At 41.6% G+C, this 22,178-nt stretch overlaps 3 protein-coding genes across 18 annotated transcripts in view; 2 read left to right on the top strand and 1 right to left on the bottom strand.

Moving 5' to 3' along the window:
- Positions 1-2,782, bottom strand: part of phka1a (phosphorylase kinase, alpha 1a (muscle)) — a 31,293-nt gene extending 28,511 nt beyond the window's left edge. For all 16 annotated transcript variants that reach the window (XM_086276842.1, XM_086276711.1, XM_086276720.1 and 13 more), the window contains exon 1: positions 2,481-2,782. In XM_086276842.1, the coding sequence (XP_086132968.1) occupies positions 2,481-2,558 (78 nt within the window). In that variant the 5' untranslated portion in view covers positions 2,559-2,782. The remainder of the gene's footprint in view (positions 1-2,480) is intronic.
- Positions 2,783-4,401: 1,619 nt separating this feature from the next.
- LOC147335215 (tripartite motif-containing protein 16-like) lies at positions 4,402-6,450 on the top strand. The gene has a single exon (XM_086287463.1). The coding sequence runs from the start codon at positions 4,441-4,443 to the stop codon at positions 6,100-6,102; it is 1,662 nt and encodes a 553-aa protein (XP_086143589.1). The 5' UTR covers positions 4,402-4,440; the 3' UTR covers positions 6,103-6,450.
- Positions 6,451-8,916: 2,466 nt separating this feature from the next.
- Positions 8,917-14,483, top strand: LOC147335214 (tripartite motif-containing protein 16-like). The gene is made up of 2 exons (XM_086276696.1): positions 8,917-8,951; positions 10,641-14,483. The coding sequence occupies exon 2, from the start codon at positions 10,674-10,676 to the stop codon at positions 12,348-12,350; it is 1,677 nt and encodes a 558-aa protein (XP_086132822.1). The 5' UTR covers positions 8,917-8,951; positions 10,641-10,673; the 3' UTR covers positions 12,351-14,483.
- Positions 14,484-22,178: the final 7,695 nt, after the last annotated feature.

Raw genomic sequence — 22,178 nt, 5'->3', positions numbered from 1 at the left:
CACAAAGTCAGGGGTATCGAGATTATTTGTGCTGTTTTTGGCTGTGCAAAGGACTAAATTCAACACTTTCTGTGAGCCGGAGGTATCGTACAACATCAGAGGTGTCCAGGCCATAGATTTGAAGTTATCATTGTAGTGGAGGGATGGCATACACAAATCTGAGCACATAGCACAAAGCACATAGACAGGTACACTAGCACCGTAACTGCAAATTAATAAGCTGGATAACTCAAAGAAACAAAGTGTGGGAGATGTCTGATCACCTCAGAGTCTAATATTTTACAGAGTCTAAAATGAGGCCCACAAATTTCTGTTTTAGAGGAACGCTGATGTTTTCATGCACACACCAGCAGAGATATTTGGGCTTCAGAGCATCTCTGAACTGAATGCAGGCTGCAGCCACAGGAAAATGTCTCTCTGAGCCAAAAGTCAAAGGCACATTTCATGTTTATGTGCAGCCAGATTCATGGAAGCAGATCGGGCTGTATGACTCCTGTGCACGGCGACAAAGGCTTGTTACTTTCCGTTAACATGAGGATTAATTTGGTTGCCTTAAATGGCCCAAACTACCAGCGGCTCTCACATTCAGGTTTGTGAAACAGGCTAATTTGAGGTGGCTGTTTGTTTTAAAGCCTCTGAATAGAAATATGATGAGAACATCGTTTTGCTTGAATGAGTGAAGGAAACTAATAAACTGACCAAACTGAACATGAAACAGCTTAATGAGACATGCTTCATTCATTAAATTAAAAGCATGTTAATAAACAACAAGTCTGAACTTGACCGGGGTGACCTTTAGTGAAAGTGAATATGACACCGCTGCTGAAGGTCGACTCTCTCCCAGTGTATGCGACACAGGGAAAACACACTGCCCCCCCCCCCCCCCATTTTTAATGTACTGCTTGTAAGTTGATCAAATTAAGTAAAGTAAATAAAAATGAATGACTGAAGAGAGGGGAAAAGACAATAAACTCAAGCAGTTATGACTACAAAAACCTTAAAAAAATAATAAATCAAAATAATACCAACAATACTAGTTTCCTCGATGCAGGATGATAGAGGGGTCTCTTAATGTCAGTAATCAGGACTCGTTCTAATTATGGTAAATGGCCTGCATTTGTATAGCGCTTTACTTAATCCCTAAGGACCCCAAAGCGCTTTACACTACATTCAGTCATTCACACACTGGTGATGGCAAGCCACACTGTAGCCACAGCCACCCTGGGGCGCACTGACAGAGGCGAGGCTGACGGACACTGGCGCCACCGGGCCCTCTGACCACCACCAGTAGGCAAACATGGGGTTAGTATCTTGCCCAAGGATATTTGGCATGCAGCCAGGAGGCAGCCAGGGATCAAACCACCGACCTTCTGATTAATTACCTTCTGACCTTCTGATTAATTATGGGCAACACCTGCAGCCCAGTTATAAAATATTACATCAGAGACTGCAGCAGCAGTTATTCAAACAGCCATATTACAGGGGTGTTCATTGTTGAATGTCTGGGGTGCCACTACCCCCTGTAAAATATGGCTGGCCACCAACCATATGAGAAATATTACTCTAACAACCCCCATTGAATGGAAAGCATGGCTAGGACCACTCAAGTACTGTACTTTAAGTATTTGTTGCACCACAACACTTGTTGGTAAGCTTTTGATGAATAAAATGGTACTTGTGTAGCACTACTTTACTGTAACTGAGCAATCTGAACACTTTTGACTCAATCACACACACATTCATACAAGTGAGCGTATGAAGCGCCTTGAGGCGACTTTTGTTGTGATTTGGCGCTATATAAATAAAATTGAATAAATTGAATTGAAAGTGCTTTTCTCTGTATCTAAGGGCCTTGTCTAACATTCATGCTCACTCTGATTAGGGGTTCGGCACCTTGCAGGAGGATACTTGGACATGCATACTGGAGGAGTTATGAAATCGACCCCCTCTACCCCCATTTGCCTTAATGAAGCACTTACATGGGTACTTTTACATTAAATACTTAAAGTTTCTTTTGCATTTAAGACTGGACTATCACGCCCAGAGTTTTTATATAATATTGATACAAATTTAAACATTTGTCTTTATTTCTAATCAAACACTGTAATGTCCCGTGGGCCACCCCATTTAAAACACTCTGAAACCGCCCCTGCAAGAGGATGTAAAACTTAACATGTCCGCATAGTTTTGGCCTCTTCAGAACAAGTTGACATAAAATGGCAAAAACTTCCCCAGTGCATCAAAGACCTCCATTACACTCACAGCTACACACACACTCTTCAGGGAAAGTGTGTGTGATTCAAAGAGCTCTGCAGCCTTGCGAAATATCGCCCTGCCTCACCTCCTGCATGCATGAAAACATCTGAGTTTAACTCGCAGCGGACCAGCTAACACTGCCTGCACACATGACACCGCCTAAGTGTGTATTTTAAAGCTAACGGTCGCTAAACAGCTGTGAAACAACAACGCTTCACACTCACTTGGTGCCGCAGGATAGTCTGCTGCACTATCCGGGCATAGTTGTCCAATTTAACGCCCGAGTTGCTCCGACTTCTCATGGTGACAAGTCAACGGTTCACTTCAGGAGGGCAGAAGGAAAACTCTCTAAAAGCTCCCCAGAAAAGTCATTTCCTCTTCCCCTCTCTGGGGTCCAACAAGCCGGAAGAGGCCCGCTATTACGGTGACCGGAGGAGCTTCTGCCCGGCTGTCATAAAAACAGCTCGGCGGCAGCCTGGAGCTGTAACCTGAACCCAAAGCTGGCTGCGATAAGCTGGTTCCCGGAAGTACCAGTACCAGGAAGACACCGGAATTGTGGAGACTTCAAAATAAAAGCGTAGAAAGGGGGAAAGGGCTCTGCACTGTTATCCTATAGCTCAAAGATGTCCAACAAAAAGTTTAACTACACTTTTAGTCCTGGAGATATCTTAATATTAGAAAAAAAGAAGTGCAATTTCAAAATCAGTCTTTACCTTTACATAATAAATAAATGCTCCTGTAGTAAATTAAAGAAATCTGTCAGCAAGACTCTTTGGGCTTAAAATGCAAGAAATAATTGTGTAAAACTATAGAAAAGAATGTCCTGTAATTATAAAACAGGTTTTTATTTTTTTTTTAAAGTTTTAATTCTGTAGTAGTGAATAAAAAAACAGGTCACTTGTGTCTTCTTCTCTTACTTAATTATTTTTGTTTAGTATGAATGACCTTAGGGCAGGTTTTATTAGTAGGAAAAGCTGTAAAACTAAGACACTCTCCTATCAGCGTCATCAGAGGAATTAGTTGGTGTAATAGTTAGGTGACATCTCTGTTAACTATATGCAGTTTGAATGCTCATAGAAATGTTGTGCAAAGTAGGATTAAAAACTGCGTATTATTTTTGCGAGCTAATGCTACTGATCTGGAATTTGCTATACTTGCCTTAGAGATGCAATGTGTACGGTTCTGCCCTCTGCTGAATGGTCCTGTCCTCCTACCATGAAATTAGCTATTGTTGCTTTAAGAACAACAATTAGGATGTACTGCACTCTTGCTTATGTTACCAATATTATAATTACATTTGCAGATGATACAGATGCAGATGAAGTAAAAATAAAGTTGTAATACAAATCACTCAATAACTTCTTGATTACCAGAATTTAGTAATAGGTGGACCAATCTAAATATCAGTCATATTGATACCATACTAGTGTGGGTACTGATACTTCAGTTTTAGATTCTCTCTCCTATGCTCTGTACATTCCTCCCATTTCATCAGTAAGCAGACATGTCTTTGCATGTCTCTGCAAACATTACTGTTCTCCCAACTTACATGCACAGCTTGCTCCTCCTGTGCTCTACTGTGTTTTGTTGTTGTCATGTGACTCACTTCTTAAAAGTGTCAGTATCAGTACTTGGTAACGGTGTTACTGGCCCTGTATTTACTTGGTATCAAACAATACCAAAATTAGAAAGTTGGAAAACTGTAAAAAGAAATCACATTACTTCTGAACTTTGAACTTGATTGGCTCTTTGTTGCCCTATCTTGTTTTACCTGCTCTTCTCTCTGTCAACAGACCATCTGTCCCACCCCCACACATGCCATTGGTCCCACCTGAGCAATGCTTAGTCCTAATTGGTTATACATAACACCAGTATAGTGGATTCAACCAGGAGTGGGTAATTGAGAGAAGTAAAGCTTACTGAAAGAAATGCAAAATAAAAGCATGGACAATGAAAAAAACACAGAAATACATAATCAAGTAAGGGGGGAAAAGGGAACTGTGAAATAATTCCACTGAATGACATTTGTCTACTGAAACACCCTACTGTCAAGTGTGACTTCCCTCGTGATTTCCTGAAACAGAGTGTAATCCGATACACACCACTTTTCCCTCCACAGTAAAACTGGTTGACATTAACCTTCACATACAAAGATTCACACGAGACATTCACACAGGACAGACAATGGATCAGGAAAAACTCTGCTGTTCAGTCTGTCTGGATCTACTGAAGAAGCCGGTGACTATTCCCTGTGGACACAACTACTGTATGAGCTGCATTAAAAGACACTGGGATAAAGAGGAACCAAAAGGAGCCTACAGCTGTCCTCAGTGCAGAAAAGTCTTTGCACCGAGGCCTGAGCTGGTGAAAAACACTATGTTAGCAGAGTTAGTAGAGGACTTGAAGACACCTGCAATCCGACCTGCTTCAGCTGATCTCTGCTATGCTGGACCTGAAGATGTTTCCTGTGATGTCTGCACTGAAAAGAAGCTGAAAGCAGTGAAGTCCTGTCTGGTATGTTTGGTTTCTTACTGTGAGCAACACCTCCAGCCTCACTATGACTCCTCTGCCTTTGACAAACACAAGCTGGTCAAACCATCCAACTGGCTGAAAGGGAACATCTGTTCAACTCATAATGAGGTGATGAAGATTTTCTGCCGTACTGATCAAAAGTGTATCTGTTATGTCTGCTGTGTGAATGAACATAATCACCATAACACGGTTCAAGTTGAAGAAGAAAGGAAACACAGGCAGAAAGATCTCAAGCTGATTCTGCAAAAAATCCAGCAGAGGATTCAGAGAAGACAGGAGGAAGTGAAAGTGCTTGATAAAGAGGTAGAGGGGATTAAAGTGTCGTCTGATGAAGCAATGAAGGACAGTGAGACCATCATCAATGAGCTGGTGAGTTACATTAAAGAAAAGGGAAAAAGTCTAAAGCAGCAGATACAACTCCAGCAGAAAGAGGAAGAGAGTCGAGTTGTAATGCTTCAGAAGAAGCTGGGGCAGGAGATCACTGAGCTGAAGAAGATGGACGAGGAGCTGAAGCAGCTTTTACACACAGAGGACAACACAGAGTTTCTACTCAGCTACTCCCTGCCTTTCAAACTCAACGATTATACAGACTCACCAAGCTTCAAAATGTGTCCAGTTAAGTACTTTGAGGATCTGCAAACAGCAGTGTTAGAAGTCAGAGATAAAATCAAAGCTTTTCTCGCTGAAGAATGGAGGAAGATCACTCTGACAGTGAGATCAGTGGATGTTTTATTGCCACAAAGCAAGCCTAAGACCAGAGATGAGTTTTTAAAACAGTCGTACCAACTGACAATGGATTCAGATACAGTGCACCCTAAAATATTTCTGTCTAATCAGAACAAATCTGTGTCAAACACTGTTCAACATCCAACTAATGACTTTTCTTTTCAAAGAAAGGACAGGTTTTCCAACCAGCAGCAGGTCCTGAGTAAGGAGAGTCTGATTGGACCTTGTTACTGGGAGGTGGAGATGAAAGGGAAAGGTCTTTCAGTAGCCGTGACGTACAAGAATAAAAATAAACTGGATCAAAGTGAATTTGGAAGCAATAATAATTCCTGGGCATTAGAGTGTTACGGTGACTGCTACAAATTCAGACACAATAAAATCACAACTTCCATCTCAGGCCCTCTGTCCTCCAAAGTAGGAGTGTACGTGGATCCCAGAGCAGGTGTTCTTTCTTTCTACAGCGTCTCTGACACCATGGCCCTCCTCCACAGAGTCCAGACCACATTCACTAAGCCGCTCTATGCTGGACTGTGGATTTGGAAGAGTTATTGGGCTGACAACACTGCTACATTTAATGAGATAAAGTAGACCGTCTTCATTGGTTTGTGAACCCATCTTGTTCTTTCCTTTACTCACTGATCAAATGCCATCATCTTAAGCCAAGTGTCACGGGGAAACATGAAATATTGATTAAAATCTGATAGATTTCTTTGTGCAGGAACATGAACTCAGTAGCAGCTAGGTATGATGAGTGCCAGTGTCTGCACATGTATCATTAATCAAAATGTGAGAATTATTTTGTACGGTTTATACTGTTGCTGTGAGGTTTTCTGTCTCACTGTATGAATCATTCATGAACTTTCTCAATCATTTTTCTTCCTTTTACATCTTTTGCATTTTAAGAAAATAACTGTAATGATGCGTTCAGTACACCCATAATAATATAAAATCAGTTGTACATTCTTAAAAAATAATGTTTAACAATAATTATTGATAAAAATGAACTAGTGAGGGCAGTAGGTTAATCAGGCTGACTATTTTTAATTGTGTCTGCAGTATTTATTGTATCAGTCCAGCTGTTACATGATGTCATTAGTTTTGAATTTGTTCACTGTTATTGACCCGTTATCATGTTTGTAACATTTGTGATGACCTATATGACATAGTTGTCTAATAAAGATGAGTTTAGTTTTATTCCAACAACTTTTCACACCTTGAATATTTATATAATTCAGTAGATTTCGTATAGTGAGCATCTTGGAGTATAATGCAGGATTTTCTCTATCCACACAAAAACTGAATACAAATGTTGAGTTAGTTTTTTTTTAAATGTACTTTTAAAGTATCCTTTTAAACAGCTGATTATATGTCATTTTTTTCATCAAAATACCAGCTTAGGTTTTGAAACTGTTGAAATATATACGACAAGACAGGCTTTATAATTCCCATTAACATTCAGATGATTTGAATTCAAACAGAAGTGTCAAGCAGTACAAAATAATAAAGACAGTTCGTCACCCCAATGTGATGCATGTATAGAGTTCTTCCTAGAAAGTATCATGTTTTCCTTTTTTCAGTCTTAAGCAATAGACCCAGGAACTTCTGTGTTCAGCCCCCCCAAAGGAATTAAATTCCCGGACAGCAAGACGGTCTTTGTTTTCTCCATAATCTATCGCTTTGGTTCTCACAGCACTAAACCAAATGGGGTTTCTCAGCAGTTCTCCCCTGAGGATGAACCAAAACCATCTTGCTACACATCTGAACTTTCAGAAGTCTGATGTGGAAAACCAAAGATATAGTCCACTTAGCCTCATAAGATGTTTTGTGTCCTTTATTGTGTGCTTGTGGGTGATCCATTGGGCCCGCGCTGCCACCTCATGGTAAGTCAGAGTATTTGCTTTGTAAACTACATGTCTCGTGTCCTTCCTCAGGTAAAGATGCAAATTAGCATGTTGGAGCTTGTTTAATCTGTTTCAGAAGCAAGAGCAGCTCAAAGCAGACTGTGGGTTTTCTCCAGGCTTTACCACTTCCTGTAGGTCCTGGTTGCATATGACTGTTCTTACTGGCCTGGCTCACTCCAAAAGCAGTCATTCTGTTAGTCATACCACCTCATTGCTGTAGAAAAGCATCTCACAGCCTCTGAAGCAGATTTAAGAGTAGAACATACATTCGGTCTCATGGTATTCCCAGTAAAAGAAAGAGAAACTCTCTGACAGAGTGCTCCTGCACACGTCTGTAAAGCCTCCTGCTCAGCTTTAGATTAAAGCAGCCCTGGGAGATGAAGTCGTAGATAACCAGCTAGGTGATATCCTTTGTGGAGGATTTAAGTAAAAGATGGCCATTTAAATGTGAGACAACCAAACTGATTACGTTACTGTTTTGAAAAAGAGGACAGCTGTCATGGGGATGGAGCGGACTGAGGCACAGACTGAGAGATGGGATTTAAACAGTTCTTTATTTATCCACACCGGGTGCACTATATGCACGGGGGGAGGGGGGGGGGGGGACACACCAGGGTTTTGAGGGTCCACAGGGTCTGGAAAACACAAAGCCTTCACACTCGCTCCGCTCCTCCTCCACATAATCACACTCAGTAGTCCATGGTCATGGACTACTCACAGAAACGAGGGTTACTCCGAAGCGAGCATGAGAAACGACTGAATTCTGCAGAGTCGGGTATTACTAACTAAAGTTACTCAATATTCCAGCGACGAGTAGCTCAGCCCCCCTGCCTTAAGAAGAGCCAGCAAAGAAATTCAGAATCACAGGTGATCAGCTGCAGGTGCATGGCCCAAGGGCGGGAGCTCAGCTCCACCCAGGCAGAGCGAGAGAGAGAGAGAGAAAGAAAAGACAAAGCAATAACAAAAACATTTGTAGCCACACTGGGCTGGCCGGGCAGGCACAGGTACCCTGACAACAGTTGTAAGAATATGATTGATCTCCAAAATGGCACATTAGCAGGTTTCACCATATTTGGCCATTTATTCTGACCCTAAAGTAATAACAACGGAAGACTAATGCTGGTTAATAGTTTAATGTTACATGTTCTAGACACCTCTGATGGGCTCACCAATAAGACAGTTGCCCGCCCTCTCAGCCTGGCCATACAAAATAAAAATCAACCACTAAGTTTGACAGGTTGCTGAATCAAGACATAAATATCCAACTACTCTGAATATGAGAAACAAAAGAAATCAGTTTAGTGTAAATTCAGGTTTGTAATGTTTATTTGTGTAATTTTGGTATTGAATCTGTTTAAATGCTGCATATGCAGTACCATACTTGTTGCTCATACACAACAGCGTTTAAAGTTCATTTCCTTCACTGGGCCCAACCTGGCAACTCCTGCGTCTCAAAGGAGGAGTCTCGAGGAATGTATTTGTCAGACACAGTCAGTCCCATCTGACCTGTGAAGAAAGCAGGACGCATGATTTCTGGTAAGTAAATACTTCTATGTAGTTGTTTATTTATTTCAAACAAGTTTAATCCACAGGTCCAATGTACAGATCTAACCTTTGTTTCAGAGACAAACAGCCAGCAATACTTGATTAACAGCACTTATTAAGCATTTTTGTTTCTTCTAAATATTTGTAATAATATATGATATTATTACATAATGATAATAATGAAAGTTGTAACCGGTCATAAATAAATCAATGTTTTGGACACTCAATGATTCTTCTGTCAATGCAACAAGTAGATGATCTATGATAGCTTCTTCTGCGTGCTCCCTTTGTCACAGGAGTGGCCACAACAGGTCGGTCCACATTTTTCATTTAACTGATTTTTACACTGGTGTCCTTCCTGACTTCCTGCTTATGTGGCAAATGTGTAAAACACCACTTAGAAGAAACATTAAGGTTGAGACATTTATTTATTATACAAACTGAAAAAAATGGTCTCTTCTTTTTATGTGGACTGAAAATTATTGATTTTATTCCACCACAGGCCATCATGTGACAATGCAAAGCTTTTAATGTTTTAATTATGTTTAACTTGATAAATATTGGCATCAGAGACCCATGAAGAGCTACTACTTTTTTACTTTGAAATGTGTGTTTTGTTTTGTTTTTAATTACAACAAGCAGTCCATCACTCATCACTTCACTCTGCTTTAATTTCTGCATGAAATCAAATATCTTGATGCATTCTCAATCATCCAGGAAAGTAAACCTCCAAAAGTTGATTCTGTTCATCTGGACGTAGCGTTTTGTGGGAGAAACGTTTCGTCACTCATCCAAGTGACTTCTTCAGTCTCAGCTGACTGCAGGTTTCCCCAAATCTTATAAACAGTACATTTGCATAATGACTGAAACCAGCCCACTATAGGAACAATGGGCTGGGAGGTCAGTTCCTTAATCATAATTATGCAAATTCTCATGACCATTGATCAACAACCACTGATCAATGGCCATGAGTACCATTCACAGAGAGTTGGGGGTCTCACTAGGCTTAGCTCAGGGTGATGTACCAAACCCATAATTTTCTGTTTTTTTAATATTCATGTGACCTCAGCCCCCATAGAGAATGGAGCAGGTAGTATTCACACTAAGGAAAAAAATATAAGAATAATATGAGAATTGTTCATTCTAAAATTGGTGCTGCGCTTTTACTGAGGTGCCCAACAAAACACCTGCAAAATATAAAGTGAATCAGGTAAAGAGTTTTTCTGGGTTTTCTCAATGACTGGCAGTGTTTTCACACTCTGGTTTGAATCAGTTAATGGGTTTAGCAGGAGCAACAAAAAATGAGCTGTTCTGTTTTTAATGTGTGAATAACAATGAGAGTTTATATTCATTTTACAGCTAGTTGCTGTAGTTTGTGTAGCTTACTCTGCATATCCCAGAATATGAAGCAGACCTGTGGGAAGGCAGTTTGTTCAAACTTGCAAAGTATGCTGTATGGTTTTGAGGGCTTTCTGGAGTAGAGCCAGAACCTGCTGCAGAGATTATATGTCTTGTGTGGTCTGAGAATACTTTGGGATCCCTCAGTTGGACCCGAAAACCTGGAATAGCCTGATGTCACTGTGGACCAACTTTGAATAACCAGAAGATAGTGGGTGGATAATTAAGAGTGTGACGTATGCCTTTCTGGAATGACCTGATACATCCGTCTTCTTTTCACAGTGAAACTATTTGGCATTCACCTCATCACACAGAATGGCACAACAAGGAAGCAAGTCAGTAAAATTCCACTGTTCAGTCTGTCGGGATCTACTGAAGGAGCCGGTGACTATTCCCTGTGGACACAACTACTGTATGAGCTGTATTAAAGGACAATGGAATAATGAGGATCCAAAAGGAGCCTACAGCTGTCCTCAGTGCACAAAGAGTTTCATATCGAGGCCTGAGCTGGAGAAAAACAGCATGTTAGCAGAGTTAGTAGAGGACTTGAAGACACCTGCAATCCGACCTGCTTCAGCTGATCTCTGCTATGCTGGACCTGAAGATGTTTCCTGTGATGTCTGCACTGAAGAGAAGCTGAAAGCAGTGAAGTCCTGTCTGGTATGTTTGGTTTCTTACTGTGAGCAACACCTCCAGCCTCACTATGACTCCTCTGCCTTTGACAAACACAAGCTGGTCAAACCATCGAACAGGCTGAAAGGGAACATCTGTTCAACTCATAATGAGGTGATGAAGATGTTCTGCATTACTGATCAGCAGTGTATCTGTTATGTCTGCTGCCTGGACAAACATAAACGCCATGTAACAGTTCCAGTTGAAGTTGAAAGGGCAGACAAAGAGAAAGACCTTAAGATGAATCTGCAGGAAGTCCAGAAGAAAATTCAGACCAGAATGGAGGAAGGTGAAGTGCTTGAGAAAGAGATGGAGGGGATCAAACTGTCTGCTGATAAAACAATTGAAGACAGTGATGCCATCATCGATGAGCTGTTGAGTTACATTAAAGAAAAAGGCTCAAATCTAAAGCAGCAGATCAAATCCCAGCAGGAAACTGAAGAGAGTCGAGTCATGGAGCTTCAGAATAATCTGGAGCAAGAGATCACTGAGCTGAGGAGGAAAGAAGAGGAGCTGAAGCAGCTTTCAGGCACAGAGGACCACACCGAATTTCTACTAAGTTACTCCATGATGTCAAAACTCAGTGAATATACAGATTCACCAAGCTTTAAAATGTGTCAAGTTAAGTACTTTGAGGATCTGCAAACAGCAATGTTAGAAGCCAGAGAAAATCTCAAAGCATTTCTAAGTGAGGAATGGAGGAAGATCACTCTGACAGTGAGATCAGTGGATGTTTTATTGCCACAAATTGAACCTAAGACCAGAGATGACTTTTTAAAACATTCATGTCAACTGACGATCGACCCAGATACAGTCCACAAAAATCTCTTCCTGTCTAATCAGAACAGAACCGTATCAGACAGTGCTCATAATCCAAATATCTATCCTGGATATAAAAAAAGGGACAGGTTTTCCAACTACCAGCAGGTCCTGAGTAAGGAGAGTCTGATTGGACCTTGTTACTGGGAAGTGGAGATGAAAGGGAAAGGCCTTTCAGTAGCCGTGACGTACAAGAATAAAAATAAACTGGATCAAAGTGATTTTGGAAGTAACAATAAATCCTGGGCATTAGAGTGTTACGGTGACTGCTACAAATTCAGACACAATAAAATCACAACTCCCCTCTCAGGCCCTCTGTCCTCCAAAGTAGGAGTGTACGTGGATCCCAGAGCAGGTGTTCTTTCTTTCTACAGCGTCTCTGACACCATGGCCCTCCTCCACAGAGTCCAGACCACATTCACTAAGCCGCTCTATGCTGGACTGTGGATTTGGAAGAGTTTTTGGGCTGACAACACTGCTACATTTAATGAGATAAAGTAGACCGTCTTCATTGGTTTGTGAACCCATCTTGTTCTTTCCTTTACTCACTGATCAAATGCCATCATCTTAAGCCAAGTGTCACGGGGAAACATGAAATATTGATTAAAATCTGATAGATTTCTTTGTGCACAGGAACTAGAAATCAGTAGCATCAGTCATAATGAATGCCAGTGTTTGCACATGTATTATTAATCAAAATGTGAGATTAGTTTTGTACGGTTTATACTGTGAGGTTTTCTGTCGCACTGTATGAATCATTCATGAACTTTCTCAATCATTTCTTTTCTCAATCATTTTTTACTTCTTCCTTTCACTTTTTAAGCATTTTAAGAAAACTGTAATGATGCGTTCAGTACACCCATAATAATATAAAATCAGTTGTACATTCTTAGAAAAAAATCATGTTTAACAATAATTATTGAATGTTAAAAAGGAATTTGTGGCAGTGCTTATACCACCTATGACAACTGAGGAAGTTCAGGGTCTCTCCAGTGATCCTCAGGACTTTCTATACAGGCACTGTAGAGAGCATCCTCACACAGAACGTCGCATCCTGGTTTGGGAACAGCTGTGTCTAGGACAAAAAAGCTCTTCAGAGAGTGATCTGTACAGCAGAACGCTGCTGCAGGGCTGCTCTCCCCTCCCTACCGGACATTTACACCAAAAGATAACCCAGCTCAGATACTAAAGGACCCTTTCCACCCCAGCAATAAACCGGTCCAGTTTCTACACCATCTGCAGAAGGTTCCCCACCATCTGGGCAAGAACAGAGAGGCTGAAGAGGAGCTTCTACCCTCAGTCAGGCCATCCATGTATTAAATCAGGACATGCCACATTTTATTGATTCGTTATTGTGTTTGTAACACTTGTGATGACCACAGATATGACATGTGTCATGATCCTGGGTCTTATGACCCAGCGGTTTCAGTTTCTTGTGTTTTGTCCTTTTGTATTATGGTTTGAGTCCACCTTGTTACTTTAAAGTTTAGTCTGAATCACTAGGTTTTTATGTTTATTTTTTGGTTGTTAGATTTCCTGTGTCTTTGCTCCTGTGTCTCCCTCTGTGTATCTGTAGTCATATAGATCTGAGTTCCTGTGCCTTGTTTCCCCTCGTGTTTTATTCCACGTTTCCCCAGCCCGTTAATAACGGGCCGTTATGTCTGCGCTCTGGCGACAAAGAACTGTGCGTGTGTGAAGTGCATTTCACAGTATCAGTCTAATAAACTTAAACCTACACCATCCTCCCAATTCTGGTATTCTAAACAGTACCCGAAAGTAGACTGCTTGGTTAAGTTAACCTCCTGAACCATCTACAACACATGGTGAAAACCTGAAATTAAGACAGAGAAGACTAGAGGTGAGACATGATCATTACTGATTACTGATGACAGATTTAGATATATTTTCATAAACCATTCATTTGCCACATCAATAAACAGCATGGCAGGGCAAGATATTTTTTCTAACATGGCAACCTTTAAAAAGTGAAAGGAGATAGAAAGACAGGTGAGAAAGAATAAAACTTAATTGACTTTTTGATGGCATTTTACACACAGTACTAAATCAAATCAAATCAAATCAAATCACTTTTATTGTCACATCACATGTGCAGGTACATTGGTACAGTACATGTGAGTGAAATTCTTGTGTGCGAGCTTCACAAGCAACAGAGTTGTGCAAAATACAATAATGTAAACAAGCAAAATACAAGAATGGCTAAATTTGAAACTAATAAATATATGTACAATATATATATATGCATACAGTATATGCATTTCTGGATGTGTATACTAAATATGTTTTTCTGCGTGTGTGTGTGTGTGTGTGTGTGTGTGTGTGTGTGTGTATACATATTTTACAAATTAAATAGAGTAAACAATAAATAAAATATATAAAAATATACAGAGTTGAGACATGTGCAAAACAGTGGCATTACTGTACAGTATGGAGTGCATAATGTTGAAGTTCCAGTAGTGAAGCTGAGGTGTCTATGACGTGTTCAGCAGTCTGATGGCCTGGTGGAAGAAGCTGTCTCTCAGTCTGCTGGTACGGGACCGGATGCTGCAGAACCTCCTTCCTGATGGAAGTAGTCTGAACAGTTTATGGCTGGGGTGACTGGAGTCCTTGATGATCCTCCCCGCTTTCCTCAGGCACCACTTCCTGTAGATGTCTTGGAGGGAGGGAAGCTCACCTCCAATTATCCGTTCAGAGCACCGCACTACTCTCTGTAGAGCTTTGCAGTTGTAGGCAGTGCTGTTGCCATACCAGGTGGTGATGCATCCAGTGAGGATGCTCTCAATGGCACAGTGATAGAAGGTCCTGAGGATGCGGGGGCTCATGCCGAATCTTTTCAATCTCCTGAGAAAGAAGAGGCGCTGCTGCGCCTTCTTCACTGTTTTGTTTGTGTGTACTGACCACGTAAGATCCTCAGCCAGATGTACCCCAAGGAACCGGAAGCTGCTCACTCTCTCCACAGCAGCGCCGTTGATGGTGATGGGGGTGTGTACTTCTCTGCACCTCCGGAAGTCCACTATCAACTCCTTTGTCTTTGCGATGTTGAGGGTGAGATGGTTGTCTTGACACCAGTGGGTCAGGGCGCTGACCTCCTCCCTGTAAGCCGTCTCATCACCGTTGGTGATAAGACCCACCACTGTAGTGTCGTCCGCAAACTTCACAATGATGTTGGAGTTGTTAGTGGCCGTGCAGTCGTAGGTGTAGAGTGAGTATAGGAGAGGGCTCAGTACACACCCCTGTGGAGCACCAGTGTTCAGTGTGATGGGGGATGAGGTGATGCTGCCCAGTCTGACCACTTGGCGTCTGTCAGACAGGAAGCTAAGGATCCAGCTGCAGAGGGAGCTGCTCAGTCCTAGATCCTGCAGTTTCCTGTCCAGCTTCGAGGGAACGATGGTATTGAATGCTGAGCTGTAATCTACAAACAGCAGTGTGTCTGTTAAATCTGCTGCATAGGAGTATATGTGGATCCCAGGGCAGGTGTCCTGTCCTTCTATCCGGTTGTTCAGTGATGACGCGACGAATCCTACTTCCGGGTCTAAAGTAGTCTGCGTTTAATATGGCTTTTGTGTTGTTAACATGTTTAATGTTTTGTATTTTCTTCTATTTGATCTCAAAAAGCTCCTAAAACAGTCAGTGATCACTGTTGACCTCCCTCGGCTTTTATTACCGCTAATCATTTATTTAAGCTCAGTTTTTAAAACCTTATGATGTAACTACAGCACAGCCCATGCAGCAGTATATGAATGACTAACCTCGTATTGTGGATGGATTATCTCAGTTGTTCTCCTGGCTGAAGTTTGGTCCTTTTACAGCATCCTGCCATCCGATTACATTTGTTCCTGACCACCGAGAACACTCACGTTAACTTTTATCGAGTGGAAAAAAAGTTAGCTTGTTTATATTATGCTAACATAGCTGTGTCGCTAGCGGTCACGTAGCACATCATTATATACCAGCTAGCCCAACTTCAGTAACCCTACAAACGTCACTGCTGTTTAGTTTTCTGTCTTCATTTATGTTGGAAGTGATAACAGAGCTGTACGTTTTAATTTGTTTCCAAAACCCCGCAGTCAGGGACATGCTATATTGTATTTAGATAGAAGCTAGCGAGCTAACTTCCTGCTAACTTCTAACTCCGTTAAATGTCATAAATTCCGTTTTCATGGATGCCTGGATGCTAAACTCAATTGTTACACCTGGTAGAGGAGAAGGCTGATCATTTTATTAAAGATGAAAGACTTTAGACAGTTTTTCAACTCTCAGTAATGCCATAGTGATCGTTTGATATATGGACCTGCAGCGGAGTTTAGGGCCAGACACGGCTAGTGACGTCAGACTTAATGACCGGATAGCAGGGGTGAGCAACTCCAGGCCTCGAGGGCACTGCCATACCATGATCGGATATGGGTCGAATAGGGTAAAAAAAAAAAATCGTATTTCATGCGCTTTCACCTGCAGTGTGAACGTAGCCTTAGATGTGTCCTTGATCCAACACAGCTGATTCAAATGGCTATATTACCTCCTCAACATGTCTTGAAGTTCTCCAGAGGCCTGGTAATGAACTAATCATTTGATTCAGGTGTGCTGACCCAGGGTGATATATAAAACCTGCAGGACACTGGCCCTTGAGGCCTGGAGTTGCCAACCACTGTTCTATAGCGTCTCTGACATTATGGCTGTGTCCCAATTAAGAGACCGCACGTTTGAAGTACGCATTTTGAGTGCGATTACGTCACCACCACGCGACGACGGCTGTCCCAATTCGATGCATACTCCAAATGCGCCTTCGATTTCCCCAAATATCAAGCATGGTCCGGTGCACGCTTCGTGGTCCCATATATCCCACAATTCATAGTGCGGTGGGTGTGGATAATTTTGCTGCAAAATATGGCAGAACTGAGTGGCCGAAGAGTGACCTGTCAAAAGTAAGTACTGAATATGACGTCACTTATTTATGTGCGAATGTTTAATAATGAAGAACATTAAAACATTACTGTTGGCCACATGTCGGCAATATATCTATATATATATCTATATATATATCTATATATAATATATATATCTGACGTCTGTCACAGATGTCTTAGGGTGAGTGGCAGGGTACACCCTGTACAGGTTGCCAGGTTAACCAATCCCCACCAACTTCATGTCCTTGGACTGCAGGAGGAAGCCAGAGTACCCCGAGAGACTCCACAAACTCCGGGAGAACATGCAAATTCCATACAGAAAGACCCGGGCCTGATAGTGGAATTGAGCTCAAGACCTTCTTGCTGTGAGGCAGCAGTGCCAACTACCATGCCACCCAAAATCTACTCATATCATGGTAATTTTAAAGTAAAGGAAAAAGTGACTCTGACATTTAGAGAAATACAAGATCTCGCCTAATTTCACTTTGAAGTTTAGGACTCTGTTTGGCCTAGCCTTAGACTAAAAAGTGTTTTGACACAGTAGTTTCTTTTAGATGTGGGAATACGCTTAATCTATGTGTGGATTTGAGAGCTGAGAGCTGATCTTAACTCCCAGCTGATCCTAAGAGCTTCTGGATGTGACCTGCAGATGGAAGCATTACTGCACAGACCTGGAAATTCTCCTCCTCATACTACAATATATTGATGCATACAATGAATGATTCTGCCAGAATCCGTTAAAGAGTTTTACAGAAGCCACAAAAGAAGAATGTGCTGTTAATCACTGTTCTTAAATAGTGGACAACACAGAGAAATTATATTTCCTTTACAGCTAGTTGCTATAGTTTGTGTAGGTCACTTTGAAAATCCCTGAATACAAAGCAAAGCTGGCTATAGAGTGACGGTTAGCGCAAATTTGCAATGTATACTTGGTAGCTGGGTCAGCTTTAGGTTGTTTGTCTTCTCAGGCAAAGATGCAAAGGAATATATTGCAGTCTGTTTATTCTGCGCCAGAAGCAACAGCAGCTCCGACCCCTCGCAGAACTCCTCCAGCCCTTGTTGGTTCCTAATGAACTATTCTCACATATAACTCTTGTTACTGTCCATTCCAGCGTAAAAAGTCGTTCACACCATCATAGATGGGTTCTGTAGGTCAGGCCACATAATTAACCAAGGAAAAAAATTTCCAATGCCTCTGAAGCAGTAGAAGAAGCAGTGGTAGTACAGGTGTTTTGTCTCCATGGTCTTCAAAATAATATAGTCTATGTCAAAGGACTCTTTTTCTGATGCGCTCTGCTCAGCTTTAGGAGCTGAAGTAAACCTTGACTCAGGCTTCCATCTGTAATCTAATGATCAAACAGGTTTAACCAGGAGCTTGAAGCTGCTCTAACTAACCCCTCTTTCTGGAGTTCCCAGTTGTCTTGGGTGGAATACCTCCATAATAACATGACTTCAGCTGCCACTCGACTAGGTACTATGTAAAATAATCCATTTGTCATATTTGTCAAAATAAACATTGCTAAGTGTGGCCTCTGCCTACAGTTATTTCCTATTCAAATTCCACTGGACTGTCAAAATCACTGTTATAGTGTTTGGTGAGTGGCCGTTTCAAAAATGAATTAATGTTAATAGTGTTAAGTCAAGGTACAGTATGTGGCAGCTGAAACGTAAGAGTTTCCATATATGAGCAGCAGATGGCAGCATTAACTTACAGACAGACTTGTGTAAACTACTGCTGTATGTGCACCTCGGCTGCCACAATGTCTGCGTTATGCTGTGTAATGTCAATGAAGAAATGAGCAGGTCCTCTAACCTACACACAAGGTGTCTGCTGTTAAAACAAATCTCGTCAAGTTTCAGAAATGCAGAGACATACATAAAAAACATTAAAAAACAAAAGTGGGTAAGAAAAACTCTCTTTTAACAGGAAGAAAAGAAACCTCCAGCAGAACCAGGCTCAGGGAGGGGCAGCCATCTACCAACACCGGTTGGGGGTTGGGGGAGGAAGGATAAAAGACATGCTGTGAAAGAGAGCCAGAGATTAATAATAATAATAAAAGCAGAGAGCTGTATTAGGACATAGTGAGTGAGAAAGGCGACTGAAGAAAAAACACCCAAGGCATCATGGGAATCCCCCGGCAGCCTACACCTATTGCAGCATAACTAAGGGAGGATTCAGGGTCACCTGGTCCAGCCCTAACTATATGCTTTAGCAAAAAGGAAAGTTTTAATCTTGAAAGTAGAGATAGTGTCTGTCTCCTGAATCCAAACTGGAAGCTGGTTCCACAGAAGAGGGGCCTGAAAACTGAAGGCTCTCCCTCCCATTCTACTTTTAAATACTCTAGGAACAACAAGTAGGCCTGCAGAGCGAGAGCGAAGTGCTCTAATAGGGTGATATGGTACTACAAGGTCATTAAGATAAGATGGGGCCTGATTATTTAAGACCTTGAATTAGTGTGTGAACAAGACTCTCCATTTACATGAACAAATTGTAGTCTGTTAGATAGATATGATACAAACCACTGCAGCGCAGTACCTGTGATGCCTACAGCATGCTCTGATCGCTCTTATAGGATATTATGGTCGACAGTATCGAACGCTGCACTGAGGTCTAGCAGGACAAGCACAGAGATGAGTCCACTGTCAGAGGCCATAAGAAAAATAAGCTGTTTCTGTGCTGTGATGGGCTCTGAAACCTGAGTATGATGATTCATATATGTATATTAAATGCAATGTGTTTCAGTCATGTGCATTAAGCTGTATTAACTGAATCAGACATGTCTTGAAAGACAAAACACATGAATAGATAAATATGATAAAATCCCACCAACACATTACTTCAAGTACTCACATCATTAAGCAGTTTCTGTGATAATAATGCAGATTTACAGGTGTGCACTCAAAGAGAAAACACATTAAATAATTCTCTGACTTATATCTGTGCAAACAGAATATTACTATATGTAAATTAAGCTGATAAATAACTCAGAGGGTTTCTTCTTCTCTTCTTTTTTTTCCAAGCGGTAACTCCAGCTATTGTTTTGTTTTCATAAGCCATTTTAGGCTTTAAGCTGTCATGACTAATCTACTTCCTGATTCTCTCTGGCTGAGCTATAGAACGAGAGAGGATCGGAGGTGAGTTGAGGTGATCTGTGTGTCTCAGCTCCCTAAGCCTTTTAGAGCCACTGCTGCTTCTCGGAAACGCACACTGATCTTTTTATCTTTTTACAAAGGCAGGTTTGGGACGCACAATCAAAGACAAAGCACTGCTGTGTCAAACGCCTGGTGGTAGCTGGGAGACTCCCTGGTGCTTTGAGAGGCCATCCCATTACCACAAAACCGATTAAAAGTTCCCTGCTCTCAAAGGCTGAGGTGTCCTGCCAAAGTGGCCTTAAAGCAGGAGGCTGAAGCTCTGCTCAGAGAGCGCTTCTCTCAGGACAAGTGCAGCAGCTAAACGTGCTCACCTACAGGATTTACACATTACATCAATGTAAGCTCACAGTTTATATTCACAGAATGTGACGATCTTAACAACAATCTTAACAACCACGAATTCAGGTTTAATGTCCTGTATTAATTACTTCAGTGAACTAAATCCACACTGCGGGTAAAAGTGCAGCACGTCTGATGTTTTGTGATTAGTGTGAATGGTAACAGCTGACAAAACAAAGAACAAAACAAGCTGTTAATACGATCGAATTGTAACAGAGAAGTGCCCGTTTTGAGAAAGTGTGAGTGAGGTTGTGTTTTTTTTCCAGCTACAATTTACAGATTTCCTCTAGACATGCTACACAAAGGAAGCCTTTCAGCTACTGCTGAGAAAAGAAGACTAGCTTAAAAGATACATACGCTAAATACGTGTGCGTGTGTGTGCGTGTGTGCGTGTGTGCGTGCGTGTGTGTGTGTGTGTGTGCGTGTGTGTGCGTGTGTGTGCGTGCGTGTGTGTGTGTGTGCGTGTGTGTGTGTGTGCGTGCGTGCGTGTGTGTGTGTGTGTGTGTGTGTGTGTGCGTGTGTGTGCGTGCGTGTGTGTGTGTGTGTGTGTGCGTGTGTGTGCGTGTGTTCAAGATTGTTGGTCCCAGCTCTTCCTGTCATGGGCCCTGTGTTTTGAGGTTTCACTGGCTGCTGTTTCTTCTGTATCGTAAGAATGTTTTATGTTTAGGTTTTGTTATTCGTCTCTTTGGTGTATGAGGCTGTCAGCGTCGTTGTTATTTATTATTACTTTGCATGCAAGCCTGTTTGAATTTTGCTGAAATTATTGAAATCCTGTATTCAGGTGATCCCTGTTGGCTGAGTTTCCATATTCCTTTGCTTTTCTCTATCTTATGTTGTGTATAGGTTTTGTTTTATAGCCTGTTTATTGTAGTTTTGTTATAGAAATAGAGAAAAAAGTCTTGATATCATCCTCTTCTTCTTAAAAAAAAAAAATCAGAAAACATTTGTTTCATAGATTGAGAATAGTCTGACTCAGCTCTTTAACCCGTCAGCTCCATGGTCCGAAGTCCTTGTGACTGAGATCATGTAAGAAAAGTACCAGCGAACAATTTGCTGAATTCACAGCTAGTGAGTGGACGTCATGTTCTACCCATGCAGCTCTCTCGCCTAAACCACCAAGTATCGAGTATATCTAGTAGTATGAATGCATCATGTGAGAAAGGCCAGACTCTTCTAACACTGAGCTCATGTGCAGAAGCAAAATATTAGATTAGCTTCAAGACTGAAAACCAAAATGTCAGTTTCTCAGGCAGCGACTAAGTTCATTCATAAAAGATGGCAACGCTGATGTTTGCAAGTGGAGCCATTAGTGAAATTCCTGAGAACTGCACGTGGTAAGATAATATCCTTTGTAATTACATGGATACCTGGAAAGCCTTCTTACTGCTGCCTAAATAGGAAACATTTGAGGACATGAAGAGGAGGGAAAGCCGAGGCTGTCGATGGAGCCACCTTTAAAGATGAATGCTGTTGTTGAGCGTCAACGAGGTCAGGCATCCCACCGAGGTCCCGCCAAGTGACACAGAAATGAGGTGCATTTAAATGAAGCTCTGACGCATCGTCTCTCATTAGAGAAAGTATCTGTGTGTGTGTTTGAGTGTACTTGTGTCACTTGTGTGAGGGGTTAGCAGTTGGGATTCCAAGGGCTTTTGGTAAACTGACTGATGCTAATAGCTTCTCTAATAGCTTTAAAGCCGTGTACATGAGACATAGGATCCAGTCGGGCTCAAGTGAACTCCAAAACTTTGCTCTATATCATTCTCATAGGCGCATATGCACTGAAACGCACACACACACTGGGTTGTTTTGAAACTTTAGCACCCGTCTACATCCCCAGTGAGCCCAAAGCGTCGTCCATCTGTGATGAAACCTTAGCGGGTCACATGCTGGTGTTGAAATACCCCCTGCTTGGTCC

Source organism: Aulonocara sp. 'chitande type north' Nkhata Bay, linkage group LG3 (genome assembly GCF_057382095.1).
Source record: "Aulonocara sp. 'chitande type north' Nkhata Bay isolate Kocher_YH1m ecotype deep benthic linkage group LG3, A_spYH_male_GT1.1, whole genome shotgun sequence".
In the NCBI taxonomy this organism is placed as follows: domain Eukaryota; kingdom Metazoa; phylum Chordata; class Actinopteri; order Cichliformes; family Cichlidae; genus Aulonocara; species Aulonocara sp. 'chitande type north' Nkhata Bay.
This window is presented reverse-complemented; position numbering and strand designations above follow the sequence as displayed.